The sequence below is a fragment of the Chamaea fasciata genome, unplaced genomic scaffold (assembly GCF_029207755.1).
Source record: "Chamaea fasciata isolate MVZ Bird 193981 ecotype frontalis unplaced genomic scaffold, bChaFas1.0.hap1 SCAF_2, whole genome shotgun sequence".
NCBI lineage: Eukaryota > Metazoa > Chordata > Aves > Passeriformes > Sylviidae > Chamaea > Chamaea fasciata.
The window spans coordinates 49,704,440-49,721,289 of record NW_027094087.1 but is presented as its reverse complement, the minus strand read 5'-3'; the positions used below and the strand labels follow the sequence as shown (position 1 = coordinate 49,721,289).

General features: G+C 35.4%; 1 protein-coding gene across 6 annotated transcripts in view; it reads right to left on the bottom strand.

Annotated features, from left to right (window-relative positions):
- The window catches only part of NBEA (neurobeachin), a 458,833-nt gene that overhangs the window by 58,459 nt on the left and 383,524 nt on the right, over window positions 1–16,850 (bottom strand). For all 6 annotated transcript variants that reach the window (XM_066176003.1, XM_066175999.1, XM_066176000.1 and 3 more), the window contains 2 exons: window positions 14,991–15,131; window positions 7,554–7,673 (listed from right to left, as the gene is read on the bottom strand). In XM_066176003.1, the coding sequence (XP_066032100.1) occupies window positions 7,554–7,673; window positions 14,991–15,131 (261 nt within the window). The remainder of the gene's footprint in view (window positions 1–7,553; window positions 7,674–14,990; window positions 15,132–16,850) is intronic.

Below are 16,850 nucleotides of genomic sequence, written 5' to 3'. Positions count from 1 at the left end.
ACGACACAACAAGAAGACAACTGGGGCCCAGAGAGAATCGTGTTAACTAAGAAGCCACTGAAAGCTGCAAGAATGTACAGAAGAATGCAGGGAAAGATAACACTAGCAAGGGCTAGAGTTATTTTCAAAACCTATTAACATTTTTCTCAGACAGAGTTTGGATTTTCTTTGTTTTGCAAATGGGTATGTGTCAGTTCATATTCTAATAAAGACTATGACTTGAGAGAGCCACTCTTTTGATGCTTTTTCTGTTATGGATAGGAACAGACACCTCAAATAAATAGCTGTTTCAGGATGATATTAAGAGAGGTGACCGTGTCCATTCCTCCATTCCAGATGAAGTTCAGCTTTGACAGCTAACCTGCAAGATATCTGTCTACCCTGTTGTCCCAGAATTTGAGTGAGAGCAATTCCACAATTCTTCCATCAACTGGTCTCAGTGTTCTTCATCCGGGGAAGTTTTACCTAACAACTGGCCTGAATCCCTCATAATACAATCTAAGTTCATTTTCCCTCATCCTAGCTATCAATCCATCCCAGATACAGAGAATAAATGACTATTTTCTCTTTTCATTGTTTATTACATGTTTGAAAAGCATTATTTATCAGATTTACAGCCTTCAAGCTCCTAAAAGTCTAAATTAAGGATGATGATTGATTGCTCCATTGTTTTTGTTACAGAAATGCCAAATATTCCCCTAACCTTCCCAAATCAACTAGCAGAATTATTGCTAAACAGTCCATAACTTAATTTACTTCTTTATATACTTTGGCTATATCATATTTTGTCACATGTTCATCACACAGAAGCCAAAATAAATGTTTTTGTCAACCTTTGTAGTCTTTACATTGGTGATGGAGATTGCATACTTTTCTGACAGCATCTGCTATTTTTCATTCATTTCAGAGCAGAGTGTAATTTGTCATACAACACAGCTTTTACGAATCCCCAGTTTCATACTTTAGAAGTGTCATTGTTAAATTCACCCTGAAGATAGGGACAAGGAGACTAAAAAATTAACAGGGGAAAAATGTATCTCAGAGATAGCATTTACATCAAGGGACGGGACACAGAGGACCTTCTGTCTCCCAATCTGCCTTTTTCTTGACAGACAAAATAGTTGATAAGAGGTTTCTTAAAACTCCTATTGCACCTTCAGTGGCACCAGTGGTAAAAGATAAATGTAAAGCCGGATCAGAAATGCTAGTTTGAAGCTACCGTGACTTTGAGAAATTTAGGTTTCAAGCTACAATTTTTCATGAAACACAAATCTCAAAATATTTTCCTACAATACACACATCATGTCAGCCAGTGCAAATAAAGACATCAAGGAAAATATCAAAACAAACAAACCCATAAAACAGCCTCCCTACAAGTTACGTTACTTAGCAGGCATAAAAAGAGGGATTGCAAAAAAGGAAGACACAGAAAACCAATGTTCTTTTAAAAGTCTGGCATTTTTAAAATATTCACATACCAATTAAGCATTTTAAATCCATGGGTTATTGTATGCAACTCAGCTGACCTATAATTTTGCATTAACTGACACTATTCAGTAAATTTTATTGGTTTCATTACACTTGCCAAAACATATCCAAGGTTTTAAACAAATCTTTCTGAATCCATTACCTGTCAGGGGTAATTTCTTAACCAAAAGAAATATCTAGAGTTTAAAGGGTCAATAAAAATAGGGATTTTAGTGATCTAAATCTATTTGCAGTAATTTCTGTCTAGTTGTCCTTGACATTTCACCAGCTGGTAACCTCCTCTTCTCCCCTTTCATTCACACTTCTAATAAGACAGGTTAACTTGCTATTATTTAAGAGTCAGCTGCCTTTCAAACTGCCCAAGAAGCTTGGCTCTTCTCACATGAAGAATGAGGCAATGAAACTACGAAAGGGTGTATATATATAAAAAAAAAAAGTAAAATTAATATTATAACAGACATTTCTTGTCTGTAAATGTGATCTCTTGTTTATTTTAATAGCTATGCTAAAACCCCAAGGTATAGTTAACAGTATTATATGCCTTGCGTCTTTGTACAAGAAAACATCCCCCAAATGCATTTTCTAATTTACAAGCCTGTGACAAATCCAAACTGCTGAGAAATTAAGCTTTAAAAATATGTCTTCAGGTGATAGAGGACTGCTATTAACACTATTATAATTGCACATCACTTGCATCAAATCTGAAATTTCTATTTAATATGTTTTGCTAAGGGTATACCATTTTATGGCCTCCCAATGAAATCAAATTCAACCCAGACGTTTTCACTTTTCTCGTATAATTCACTTCAAGGTTTCAAAGCTTCCATTTCTTTTTCTTTCTTTCTTTTCCTTCTGAAAGGTTGATCCCCTGGCATCCATTAATTCCACAAGAGTCTAGTATTGGGTCAATGAGTCAGTCATGAGTTCCTCCATTTCACACTGAGGCACTTCACTGACATTTTGTCAGAGGTACCTTTCTAACTTCTAAACAGACTATTCAAAAAGTAATAAAACAAGTTCGAGAGGTATTAGGAAAGATTAGTGTGTGAACAGAAGGTTCTGGGGAAGTCAATGTTACCAAAAACTGGAGGGAGGGGGAAAGGGGGGGTCAGAAAGGAAAAAAATGTGCAAGCTGACTGGCCAAGTTATGGTCATTTCCGGGTGACTTGCTTCCTCAAAGGTCACCCTGCGAATGTTCATTCTTCCTCCAGCTTGTACTGATTATCTCGAGAGAAGGTAGATGTTGATAAAGGGAGACACAATAAAATAAACTGTGTTATCCAGGTTCCCCCTTGAGTGTTACCACTCCAACACAGCACATACAACATTAATTCTGCTTCATCCACTGTAGGTGAAGGAGTTTCTTGAAAATCAGCCAAAAAAACCTGAGAGTAAGGAACAAAATGGTGTAGGAAATCTCTAATCCTCTATCATACACTGCATTTTTCAAAGGTGGTCTACTTTTTGCCACAATTTGAGATGCCAGAATTACAGCTTGTTTTCAGGCTGATCAAACTACTGCCACAGATCTATTTTCATTAGCTCAGTGTGAAATAATTCAGTTCCAGAAGAGACTACACATATTTAAAGGGCAGAGGGAAGGAGGGAAAAAAAAGGGAGAAACAGAGAGGGAATGCCAGGGAGGACACAAGAATGGGAGGAAAGGAGCTGGACCCACAGAAATGTAGGTTCCTACAGAGATACACATTCTTTTCTAAATTTCAAGTATTTGTTTTTTTAATTTTAATGCAGAATTCTGTGGAAGTCATTTGGATATAATTTTTTAGACAACATTGGAGGCTGTAAAAGGACAGCTGTGGAAAGTGTCTGCAGTAGTTAAAAATCTCAGTTCATTAGTTAAAATTGACCTGCTTCAGCACTTACCGAACACTTGAAAATAAAGTACCTCATATTCCTCTTTCTTAAACATTAACTGATATAAAAAATCCTTCAGATTTTACTTTTCTAATTTTTTATTAGACTTCGTTATTAAAGAATAAAGACAATTCATACAATTATTTAATACAGTACTTGAGAGCAAAAATTGTGGTAATCTTACAGCACACAGCAATTAAGAATGTCATATTAATTCATTACACACAGTGTTTAAAAATTACTTCATAACCTATGCCACGATAATTAATGAGATTAGTAAAATCAGAGATAAATGTACTTAAAGCAGCTCAGATGAATTTTAAATGTATGATAAGGAATACATGAATAATGAACACTTGCCAGTCTTTACAGTTTTCAAAGTTTGCTACTTTGATGGATAGCCTGTATTCCATGCACTAAATATTTACTAAAAAGACTCAAAAAGTGTTTAGGATGGGAAAAGAATTTACAGCATGCGTATCACAAGGAAATCCACACTGCCAAGCCCCTTCCCCATGTATAGCTACACGGGGAGCCAGAAGGAGCTACACAAGTGTACAGAAAACTTAACAGATTGCATGCCTTCAGATTCTGTACTCACACACAACATGTACACATCTTCTCTTTTGCACACTCTCTAATTTCTAACAGGACTGCTGGCTAAATAAATACTAGAAGTTGCCAGACACCTGACCAGCAGTTTTTGAATGATTCACACCCTCAGAGCTAAAGCTTTTCTGTTGTGCAAGACAGTGGATGCCACTCTTTGGAGAGTGACAAAAATGGGCAGAAATTTTGAGGGGTTTTCCTAGTAGTTCACCAAACCTCATTGCTTTTTAAGTCCCTGAAAACTTGATTAAAATGTTTGAAAAGCCTGCAAGGCATTCTAAGCAGTAGCACAACTAATCTGAAAAAAATGAGGTATTTGCAATATTAATAATAGTTCATTTCCCTATCATTTTGCAGAATGAACTTCAAAGCCTCAGGGAAAAGTTGGCCCTGATGTAATGGCATTGAGAAATGAAGTTCATTAAGATCTTAAGCAACAAACAACAGCAACAATTAGCTGCTATACTCATTCTTGATTGATTGCTAAGGAACACAGACTCCGCAAATCAAAGCGCCCTGCCAGTCCATTTTGAAAAATAAAAAAGTTTTACAAATAAGGAGTTTGCTACCTTCCCTTTTTAGGGATATTCAAACTCAGGGCATACTCAACTTCCCCCTAACTTTTCATACCCTCTTGCTTAATTAAGCATTTTTCTACCCTGATCCCTTTCCTCTGAGTTTTACCTCTTTGTTCCTTGACAAAGAATTCTTCGCCCTTTCATATGTTTGCATATTTCATAGCATTTAGGTGTCTCCACTTTAGACATTAATTACCCCACACATACACACATTTTTCTACGTATCTAACTCCCAAAACACATTTTTTGTTCTTATGGCTAACTCCAGTTTAGGTATGGGGTTAGCTTGATGGTTTCCAGCAAAGAAAGCACTAAGCTTTGCTTTATCCAGCAAGAATTCATACTGAAAACTGAACAGGGAAAAGGAGAAAAACAATAACATATGTTCTCTTAGAACATAATAGCTCTGAACGAATGACTAATCAGACTATTTCAGGTGAAAATTAGATTCCATGAGATAGTCTAATTGTTATAACCTAAAGATAAAACTTTGGTAGCAGGATAAGTTTTGTGCCATCCTGTTGATCTTAAAGTTTCCTTCTTAAACTGAAGAAAAAAAGGAAATGCATTGACATATCTTGCTTAGGCTATTGAAGTGTACCTCAGTAAATTCATTCCAGAAGTGGCTTTGTATTAACATACAATAATTTTGGTGGTGCAATATATTGAATGCTGGCATTAAATCCCCCATAATTTCTATGGATTTTTTTTGTTAGATAATTTATGAAAGCTCTCTATTTGTTTTAGCATCCTTTAAAGATTCAGCTCATTTTTACATCTGCTTTTATTCATCTATTTTCATCTTCAGCTGAATCAATTAAAAATAAACCTATTCAACATTCTTTTCTAAACCCACCTTCCCCATATCTTCATTAATTAACAAATCCCTATTTTAAGCAGCATCTTTAATCCCTAATGTATCCTTGAACAGACAGGTCAGGGATTATCTGGAGAAAACATTTATTGGCTAACATACCTCATCTGTTAGTCCCATATTAGATTTTCTGTGATGACTTAGCTCCAAGTAGTATTTCTCTTTCTAATGGCACAACAGAAATGTGTATGTAGGTATAAATCTGATGTGGGGTTCTATAGTAGACTGCCAAATGTATTCTGGAACATTGTTTCACAGTCTTTCCCCTAGAGAAATTCTGACCCTGAATTTTCACTACATTACTTGCTATCCCCATTTCCCTTTTTTACATTTAGTGGCATTAAAGAACATAGCTACTTCATTTCTTCACCTTTTGCCTTCTTTTTCTGAAGGTATCTGGTTCTGAGCATCTTTTAAATATTTGTTTTATTTTGATAAGTTGAGGTTTTTAAATACAAATATATTTTGCAATGCAGCTGTTTTCCATTCTTAATTCCTTCATCTTTGCAATGGCTGGCAGCAGCAGCAGCTTAAATTATCCCACTTGGTTCACAAGACTCCTGGTATTTTCAGACAAACATTTCAGTTAATTGTTTTACTGATAACTCATTTGGTTACTAGTTTAGAAACAATCCGTTCACTAATTATATACCACACTTGAATACCATCTCTCCTCTGTCCACAGATATTCCTTTATCTTTTTCAATGCCTTGATGTATTTAACTGCCCTCCTCCTGTGTACTAAAGCCAGACAAGAAGATTACAGTCACTTCCAACTGTCTTCCCTTATTTCTCAGTTTAAGACTCTTAGCCTTTGTTAAACTCCACTCCTAGGAAGTCACTTTCCCAGATACTCTAGTGGAATTCCAGGAAAACCAGATTTCACTGAAAAGTAAAAATCAAAATCTCAGCACTTTGAAGATATATCAAATATAGTAGATATTACTTCAAATTACTTCCAAATTTGGCAAGTTCCTTTGTTTTTCTTACAAGGGTAAGAATGATGGTACTTAAAAAACTATTGGCTTCCAGAGGAGCATGAATAAACATAAAATGGTTTGTAGGAGGTTCAGGTTGATTTCTTTAAAAAACATTTTCTCCCATATGTTAGGATCATCATACAATTTGAAATTAGTTATTCTAAGTATTAACTGAATAAAAACATGGTTTGTCTCTTCTGAGACCATTGGAATACTTATGCAAACAGGAGCTCTGGAATAAAAAAAAAAAAATCAGTAAATCTACATATTTTTTTCTTTTTTTCTTTGCCAAGACAAGTAAAAAATATAATGGTAATCTGACATTCAATTTATCATTTCCAAGTATGAGTGGCACTGTATAAAGAGAAGAGAAACATATTCACTGCAATTTTTTTTAATTATAATGAAGCCTTTACCTACTTCATTACTAGAAAATGAGAATCAAGAAGGGACCAAATTATTCAAAATATTTCTAGATTTTTGTTTCCTTTTGATAAGGTCCCATATCTATGAACAATAACCCTTTGAATTTAACAAGGTAAATACGAAGGTAAGGAATAACAGCAGTAAAATCACCCTGCTCTCTGGCTGTTTCTGTATATAGTGTAGAAGTTGTTTTAATCTAATGTGTATTGTTGCATAATATCCCCAGGCACATTCAAGTAAAAGCTAAGGCTGTACAGAAAAGCCAACATTTTAAATGGGTCTTGTCATTAATGCTTTATTAATTGCCCCAGGCAATGCAAACCCAGAGCTAGGCAAGCTATAACAATATGACACTTTAAGGTCAAATCCAATTCCTGCTGTGTTTTATGGAGTGGGCCAAATATTGAGTTAACAGCAGGAGAGAACAATTTATTGAGCTTTTCTCCATCTCCTGATTATCTGATCTAAATTAGATCAGTTAGGTTGTTTTTCTCTAAAAAAAATTCCACTTTTTGTCCACTCAGCTTCAAAGAATCTTTGATTGTTTGTGTTAGAACAATAAACTTTATTAACATCTATTTACACTATACCTAGTGTACTGAATATAAAGAAATTAGATATATATAAATATAAAATATAATGCAGCACCTTCTTTATATTTACATAAACAAAAATACCATAATGAAATTGCATATTTATCCATTAATTTAACATATATATTACCTTCACATCTGAGGTATCTCTTTGGCTGTTCCTCCAGGACCTGGCCACTGAAGAGAAGGTTCTATCTGGGTGGTCAAACTTGCCGTCATTTGCATTTAGAAAGAATGTTGTAAAGGGCTCCTGTAATTAATGAAATTATGACAGATTAAGAAAACAGTACAAGGACTCGTGCAGCAGGTTTCTGTCAAAATCCAAAAGCCTTTTGCAGATACTTCATAGAGTCAGAATTAAAAAAAAAACATGGCCCCGCACAGTTATATGTACACATGGGTTTCTGCACTGAACATCTGAGTATATTTATTGGCACTAACACATTTTGCACAAACAAATCCTGAGTTCTATACCATAAGACTAACTACCCATCAGTGGCAGACAAATGTAGTTTAGTTCCAGTTCACAGTGACTGCCTCCTTCACTGCAACTACCATAAACACATTCTGTGTTATTTATATAACTGGGCTTTGTTTACTCCTTGCATGTTGGTATGTCAAAATCTTAAAAAAAATCCTATCTCTAAATTTTTCTTTCTTGTGTTTACATTTTATTGAAAAGAGCTCAGTGGGTTCCACTTTGCCTGAAGGTGATATGAATGGCTCTGTGGTCATTATGAGGCAGACTATGGTTCCAGGATATGCAGTTTTATCATTATTTGGTGGAACCGGTACAGAGATTAAATATTTAGAGTCTTTTACTTTTGTTAATTCTATCTGAAATTATATCCCAATTCTTACTAAATGGAAACACCTATCAGCTTTTGGGGAGGAAGAGCTCAGGTATTAGTCTGGATACCCATTTTGATGTCACTACATTCCACTGCAGGAAAAGTGTTAGCAGTGGACCAAATCCTTAATTTGACAATAGAACCCAAATATGAGATTACTGGCAGAAAACTGGATTTCCACCACTACTCCATTAGCTCTCTAATTCAACTAATAATTGGCAGTGTGCCTATAGAGATGGAAGTTGCTTCTTCCTCTTTGCCAAAGTCTCATGGGGAATGTTTTAAAGAAAGTCCCTTTCATTAGATTCATACCCAAACTTATTTCGTTGCATATCCCAATCATCTGGAATTTATTTTAATCAAAGCAGTTCATGATCCCTAGATCACAATTGTTATAACAGTACTATTCATGTATTATTTGAATTTTATTCTAAACATTCTGTTTCCTTCTATGAAAGTTATGAACAAGTCTGGGAACTCCTCCATTAAAAAAGAATTTTTGAAGGAATTATGCCTCATTATACACATTGTGTGTAAATTGCCCCAGATGGAAAAGGTGCTATGTTCAAATAGTCCATAAGAGAAATTAAAATATACATAAAGAAAGCACAGACACAAAAATAGAAATGTCAAAAAAAAGGAGGAAAATAAAAGATGGAATTCTCACTTCCAGAGACCATTGTTTCTCTACCTTTATTCCACATGTCTTCCCAATTAATTTTTTTCTATCACGCACAGCAGTCAATACAGGCTACTTGCTTTCCAAGAGGAAATAACTCTAACAAATTTTTTTGCTCTTAAAACATGTAGAATTCATTTTAATAGACATATTCAAATATATGTTAATCCATGCATTTATTCCAATCAGAGAATCCTAATATATGTTAAATAATTAATTAAAATAAATTAAATACAAAATCATCACAATATAATTTTCTTGTTGGAGGACCCTAAATCTCATTGCACAATGGCTTTATTTAACTCGTGAATATTGAAAGGTTGTGTGCAGAGGAAGAGATTTATAATTTAAGTAGAATATTAAAATTTAACAGTAGCTCAGCTTGGTGAGTAGTATAAACTACCACAATGAACTGAAATATTGAAAGAAAATAAGCTTTTATCTATCCAGATTTTCCAGTGCTCCATATAGCAAATTTAATGTAAAATATAAATTAAAGCATGTAACATTCAGACCCAGAACTACAAAATGGAAAACAATATATACAGAAATTGGAATACATTAATTTATCCAAAAATTCTGTTAATATTATAATTCTATTAAATTTACATTTTAATAGTAGAATTATTTTGCTTTTAAATTAATTCCTCCTTCCAATTATCTGCATATATTTGTTATTTGTATATATTTTATGCTGTTTTCTAGCCTGCCCTGACTGAAAAACGTTATATGTTCTTGGTATGAGCACAAGTAATTTTGTCTTCTAACAACTCCTACCCATCACTTTTTTCTTTATATGATATGTGTAATTTTTGTGAATATTATTGTGGAGAAGACCGTGTATCATAGCAGAGGTTCTGAAATCAGAAACAGTTGATGGATTTAAAAGAAGCAGAAACCAGAAAAATGATGTAATTACAAGAAATTATGTAAAAATATTAATCCAAACTTCCATGACAACATTATTTTAAGCATCTGAGACAAATACACAAAAGCAAAAAAATTTATAATCAAGGATTAAACTTTTAGTAGCTCAGCACAACAGGGTGCCCTATTATGCTGTTCTGCATAGGCCTGTTGCGCCTATCTTTTTGGATTTTTAATCTTTAGCAGAAATTCAGAGCTTTCACTTGCTTTATATCAGACCTCTAACATAATTTTACGGTAATTTTTATTCTCTGGGAAGTCAAATGCTTATATAAATATAATTCATATCTGTATTCAATATACTCATTTAAATACTGTTATTCTATGATACCGATTACTGTCATTTCATGTAAAGGTTTTGTAGCTGTGAAAGCTATAAAGCAGCGCAATGTTTTCATTATAACTCCATCTCACTCGTTCCTAATATTCTGAATAAAATTCACGCCTTGTTCCCTGCCAACAAGGAGAGAAAATCGTGGGGGACTTGATTGCATTGAACACAAGCTTGAGCTGTGAGAACAACGCATTTTTCCATTCAATAGCACTTCCCTCCCTCCCTTCCCTTTTAGCAGTTCCCTGACTCATTTCAAACATTTATGGTGGCAGGAGGGAGGAGGAAAGGATGTGGTCATTCTAAGAAATCCTATGTCAAACAAAAATGTCTTTCGAGCCATTTGTATGAGTAGAGAGAGAGTATGTAAGGGTTTGTTGGAGTGACACACACCTTTTGCCTGACATATCCGTGATTATCCTGCTCAAATTTAACAAATAAAAAGACCCAAATTCACTTCTGTTTACCCGATGACATCCAGTCATCCTCATGTTTGAATCTCATTAAAAACTGGTTTTAACTCAATCTGATCTAACTCATAATAAATCCAGAATTTCTTTTACCTTGTACAAATATGCAGTCATTGCAACAGCAACTAGAAGACAATTATTCTCTACAAACATCCTGACTATCACATTAGAGAATCATGCTCTCAAACACTGTTCTCTGTTTCCATGAAAATGCAATTGATTTACACAAATATAACTTCTTCAGTAGCAATTATTGAGAACATTCAATTGCACCATTACTTTATCCTATTTCTACTAAAAATCTGAAACCAATGCTGATATTCATATAATCTGAAACCAATGCTAATATTCATATTCTACATGATTCAAGCCAGAATTCATGCTTCTATTTTTTTTTCTTCTGTCTACTTTTCAGATCAAGTCACTGGACTATGCACTGAAGTGGCATTCTTGGTTTAAACTATTCTATGTTCTGCAACTTAAATATTCACCGCTCCAGATGAAATGCACATGAAGAAAATTAATCTTCAGGTGGTAAGGTCACCTAGTGATAAACTATGACTATTCAATATCATTTACACAAAAATACATACAACAGAATGTGTATTAATGGTGAAACAAAGGCAGAGATATCAAAATTAACTACACAGGACAAAACTGAGGCTAAGACATGCAGCCTGATACACGTATTGGGTTTGTATGGTAAAGTTTAGGTAGTGGGGGAGGCTACAGGGGTGGCTTCTGTGAGAAGCCTTTGCCATATCCAATAATGCCAACATCAGCCGGCTCCAAGATGGACCTGCCTCTGACCAAGGCTAAGCCTGCCAGCTATAGCAAAGTGCCTTTATGATAACAGACTTTAGAAGGGTCAGGCAAAAGCTGCAGAAGAACTCTAGAGAGAGGAATGAGAACATGTGAGAGGAACAGCTCCGCAGACAACAGTCAGTGCAGGAGGAGGGCCAGGAGGTGCTCCAGGCTCCAGAGCAGATTCCCCTCCTGCCCACGGTGCACACCATGGTAAGGCAGCTGTGCCCCTACAGACCATGGAGGTCCAGAGGGGAGTAAATTTCTACCTGCAGCCCCTGAAGGAATCCATGCCACAGTAGGTGGATGCCTGAGGAAGGCTAGGAGCCCCTGGGAAGCCTCTGCTGGAGTAGGCTCCTGGCAGGGGCCTGTGCTTCCATGCAGCGTGGAGCCCATGTGGGAGCAGGTTTGTTGGCAGGACCTGTAAGCCCACAGGGAACCCACTGGAGCAGTCTGTTCTTGAGGGACTGCATCCTGTAGGAGGGACCCACATTGGGGCAGCTCATGAAAAGCTGCAGCCCGTGGGAAGGACTCACTTTGGAGAGGTTCATGGAGGACTGTCTCCCACGGGAGGCACCCTATGCTGGAGCAGGGGGAGAGTGTGGACCCTTCCGAGAAGAAAGGCGTGACAGAGATGTGATGAACTGAGCACAGCCCCATTTCCCATCCCCCTGTGTCAGTGGGGAGAGGAGAGAGAAATTAAGTCCAGAGAAGAAGAGAGGGGTTGGGAGAAAGGTGGTTTCAAGATTCGACTTTATTTTCTCATTATCCTATTCTCATTTGATTGGTAATAATTCAAACAAATTTCCTCAAGTTGAGTCTGTTTTGCCGATGACAGTAATTGGTGAGGGATCTCTCCCTGCCCTTGTCTCAGCCCATGAATCTTTCCTTATTTTTTCTCTCTCCTGCCCAGCTGAAAAGGGGAGCAATAGAGCAGTTCTGGTGGGTACCTGACATCTAGGCATAGCCAGCCCACCACAATACATCAGATAAGGGAAAGCAACTGAAGGAAATATAACACAGTAGGGAACAGATTATCACAGAATTGACTCAAAAATATGATATTAAAAGCAATGTTTTGAAGACAACTGACAGAAACCAGATGGTATCTGTCAAAGCTGAGAAGCAAGACTTAAAATAATTTTTAAGGTTTTGTGGGAATTACACAATTCTCTCTATATAGATATACTTCAGAGTGGCTGAAACTTTTTTACCTACAGCAAATACTGTTTCCTCCAGTACTAAGGTCTAGGTAGGCAGTTTCTCCCCTTGGATCCCCATTACTACATACTGTTTTGTTCTGCTTCTATCTAAACTCTCATTTCCAATTTACTTTTTGTTATAGAGTTTTCATTTGTTTCCTTGCTTTTTCTCTTTCTTTTGCTTTTCCTTTTCTCATTTTCTTTACACAGTCTTCTCCCATGGTTTTTAGTTTGTACTCCTGTCCTCCACTCTCAGCTTGTTGTCACTTTCTACCAAAAGCTCTACAGTAACACCTCTTTTCCCTTCACTCTTCTCCAGTCTTTCAAAATACTGAAAGCATTTTTCTGTCTGAATCTTTGCATCTCTTAATGTCACCTTCCTCTTTCTGGAATAGACTGTAATTTCCTTTTTCTTACAGTCTTCTTCACAAACTAATATCAAATCTCTAGCTCAAGAAATTCATGAGCAAGGAATACTACTTTAACTTACAGAAATCTGACCTAGCCTTATCTATCATTTTCACTGACACAATCTTTGCCCTTAGGATATTTAATCCTTTGTTTTGTAACAAAAATATCTCTCTATAGATCACTGTGACTTTAAAAATCTTCATTGCCGTAATCTTTTCCTCTATACACACTTATTTTCAAATATCTATTTAGGGTTTCCATTTGCTGCCTTATCCAGTCTTATTATCTAGTCTATTATTATCTTTTTTTCCTTTTCTGAGGTTCAAACTTTCCCTGGATTTGTCCTCTTTCACTTCTGTTTTTTACTCCCTTTAGAGATTGCTTTTCTTTGCTGGTCAATCATATTTAAATAATCTTTAAAATACCTGTGTAGGAGTGTCCCTCATTGGCAACCTCTTCTTTGGATATCAGTGGTTTTCACTTCTGTTTTCTATTCTCACATATATTGTTTGCTTTAACAAATGTAATTTGTAAGGTCTATATTGCAAGGCCATCAACATGAAGACCTTGTTCTCTTGCTCTTTTAGGTGAGAACAAAAAGAGAGCAAGAACATCTTGAGCATTACATAAACAACAGTAGTAAAAACTGACATTGCATTAGTCTAGTACAGGAAATGAATACACCTTGGTGTGTTGTACATTCAGACCGTAATCAGACTTTCAGCTCTGAGAATTTGTCGACCAGCAAGAGGAGATCTTTTGCTGTACAGCAGCCAAAATTATTAGATAAACATGCAAATAAAACTACTGTTTTTAATCTACTTTAAGGCAACAAAGAAGCAAATGTGTACCATAAAATGAATTCAGTAGATGAATAATTTAGCAACATTTAAAAGGAATACAGTGGTCACCCAATACAGAAGTGTAATCAACACTTAGTTTCCCACGGTTTAAGAAGTATCTCCTGAACTCACAGATACATGAATTCCCTTGTAAGCATAAAATAATGAACATGTATAAGGGAAGCTGAGATGAGTGAAAATTTGATTATCATGCTCTGTGTGGCTCTCTTTTGCTTTGTTCTATGCAAAACATGTTTAGAATACACCTTATGTAACAGATTTTTATTGGCAGGGTGTACTTTCACTTAAGTAATTACACAGTCACTCAATTTTCATTAATTCAGGTTTCTCTGTGAAACCTTCAGTGTCTCATCAACACTCTTTATTCTGTAAATAATTGTGATAACACATATACTGAATTCAGATTCTTTCTATCTTTGAAGTTTGTCCCCTTCCCTAGATCTGGTTTTGGTCATAGGAGCATGAGGTTTCCAGAACTGACATAACAGTTCGAAGTCAGAATCCACATTTTTACATTTCTGAAAACTGTAGAGATATTAATTAATTTAGAAGCATGGTTCATTTGCATAAAATATTACTCTATGCTGCTTTAATATAAAACTGGTTATATAATTCCCCCCTAGATGTGACAGTTTAATGTTCTTACTAAAGGGGTTTTTTTTAATGTTGCATGGATCTGTCCCTAGCTGAAAATAATAAATGAATATAAGCAGCATCAGATGTCTGTATTATCTAGAGATACATTTTGGGGGTGGATTTAGTTTAGATGCATTTTTCTCATTGTATACATCCTTATGCCAACACAATTTTATGTTTAAATTTATTTGGGATTGTTTGGATAGGAAAGAATCCTTTATCACTACAAACGGGTACATAAAGTATAAATAGAGAATTTCTGAGATTTTAAGGTAGGAAAGAACAATGAGATTTTAATAGAAAGGTGCTTTCATGAAAACAAAACAAAACAGAAGACAGAAGAGATGCTGTAAATAAAGATATTCATGAAAACCAGGACTCAGAAATACTTACAATACGAACAAGCCAAGCCAAGGTAGAAGTAGATGTAGAGTAGTGGGTGTTGTAATGATAAGGTGGAGTCTGATCATCTTCCCATGTCTCATACCGTTCTGCATAGAAGACAGCTCTCTTTGGGTTCAAAGCACCAATAGGCTGTAAAGTGATAAGAGGTCAAATATATTATCAGCTGAAGGGCAGCCTGTCTGATATGGCACATATTATTCTGCATTAAGATTCACTGCACAGGAGACTCTGCAACCAAACACATTCATGCTGTAGTAACCCATGAGATTGCTGTAAGCTTAGAGTTTATTTTCAAAGGCTTTGTTGCACTAAAAGTCTTACGAGTTTCCTTATTTTAACTGACAAACATAAGTGAGCCACATCTGCAAACTTTCAAGAGCTTCTTGAAGTATAAGTTGTTTCCCAATTAGTCCAGTAACATTGTTCTGGAAATAGACTTCTAAAACTGCATTTAAAATGCATTGAGGCCAAACTAATATTTCTGTTGCTGTCATTCACCATAATCACACAGCTAATGAAAACTGACTTTTGCTCACACAGGATACTTTGTAATGCGCAGCTCATGATGAAAAGATTTCACGCGGAACTGCTGATGGTGTCTGGTGATCCTAAGCAGAGATACTTAAAAACCGTGCACAGTCCTCAGGACTGGGTGTGCTTTTGGACTGAACAAAGCCACGTTTCATTGAACAAAGCAAACAAGCTTTGTGCTTGAAAACAATAGAATGTGGAAATTATTCACAAATTCCAAGTCCATTCTGTGCAAACTAAAAGGAAAATCTATACAAATTAGGTGAAAAGCAAAAGAGATGTAAGGCACTAGTAGGAACTATTGGTTTTGATGTGGCTACTTGAGGAATACAAACTTTTTATGATTTTTTAACCCACTTTATCTCAGAAGTTTTTGCAAATCGTATTACTGTGTGATGCAAAAGTTACTTAGATAAAGAAAATACAGATTTTAGCTTTTAAAGTAAAATTAATACTTAGAGGAGAGCACATGTCCACACCACATAATTGTATAAACTTATTGTAGTTTGAAACTATTACTTTATTTGCATTAATCAAATTTTAATTAGAATTGATATTATTAAGGTTATGTAAAAAAATGTATAGGAATGAACTTGGACCCTTTTCAAAATGCTAACAGTACTTTTCACATTTTATTTCACAGAACGATTTTTCTACTGAATTAAAATTTAAAGTAATTTGGAAAGGAAATACCAGTACAAGGCCAAATCTCTGTGTTTCACTACACTAGATATGTAACTAAAAAATTTTAAAGCTGTGAGTATTTTATTCTTTCAGCACTGCTATGTTTTTTGAGATGGCTGCTTAAAAAGCTGACATAGAACATGATATTTTCTGTTTTAGAGGTTGTTTATAAATAGCAGTCTTTGGTGAACACTTAGATTTTAAAACATTATTATTTCAGTATTTTTCACATTAAGCACTCTGGACACTTAATACTTTGCTGTGTCATGGAGATGTTAATAGTTTTCTCATACGTGTAAAATGATTGAGTAATCCCAAAGGATTGGTGTTATCTGGTGCAGAATGCACTGAAAGACCTCACAAAACATTCTTGAAAGAGAAGTATGAGCCATTCCCTAACCCCTTCCAGGCTCGTTTCCCAAATAATGGCAATAGGAAAAAATAAATATTTGCATTTTTGTTATATTTGGTTTTGTTACACATCCTGCCAGTGTTAGGAAACACACTGGCAGTAGTATAGCGTTTAAGTTATCATTATATAAAAATGGTTGTTCAACAGCTTCCATGAAAGAGACATTCTTTTCTCATTAGACTGACAAACTGTGCAGAGATATGTGCACTTTGCTAAATTAT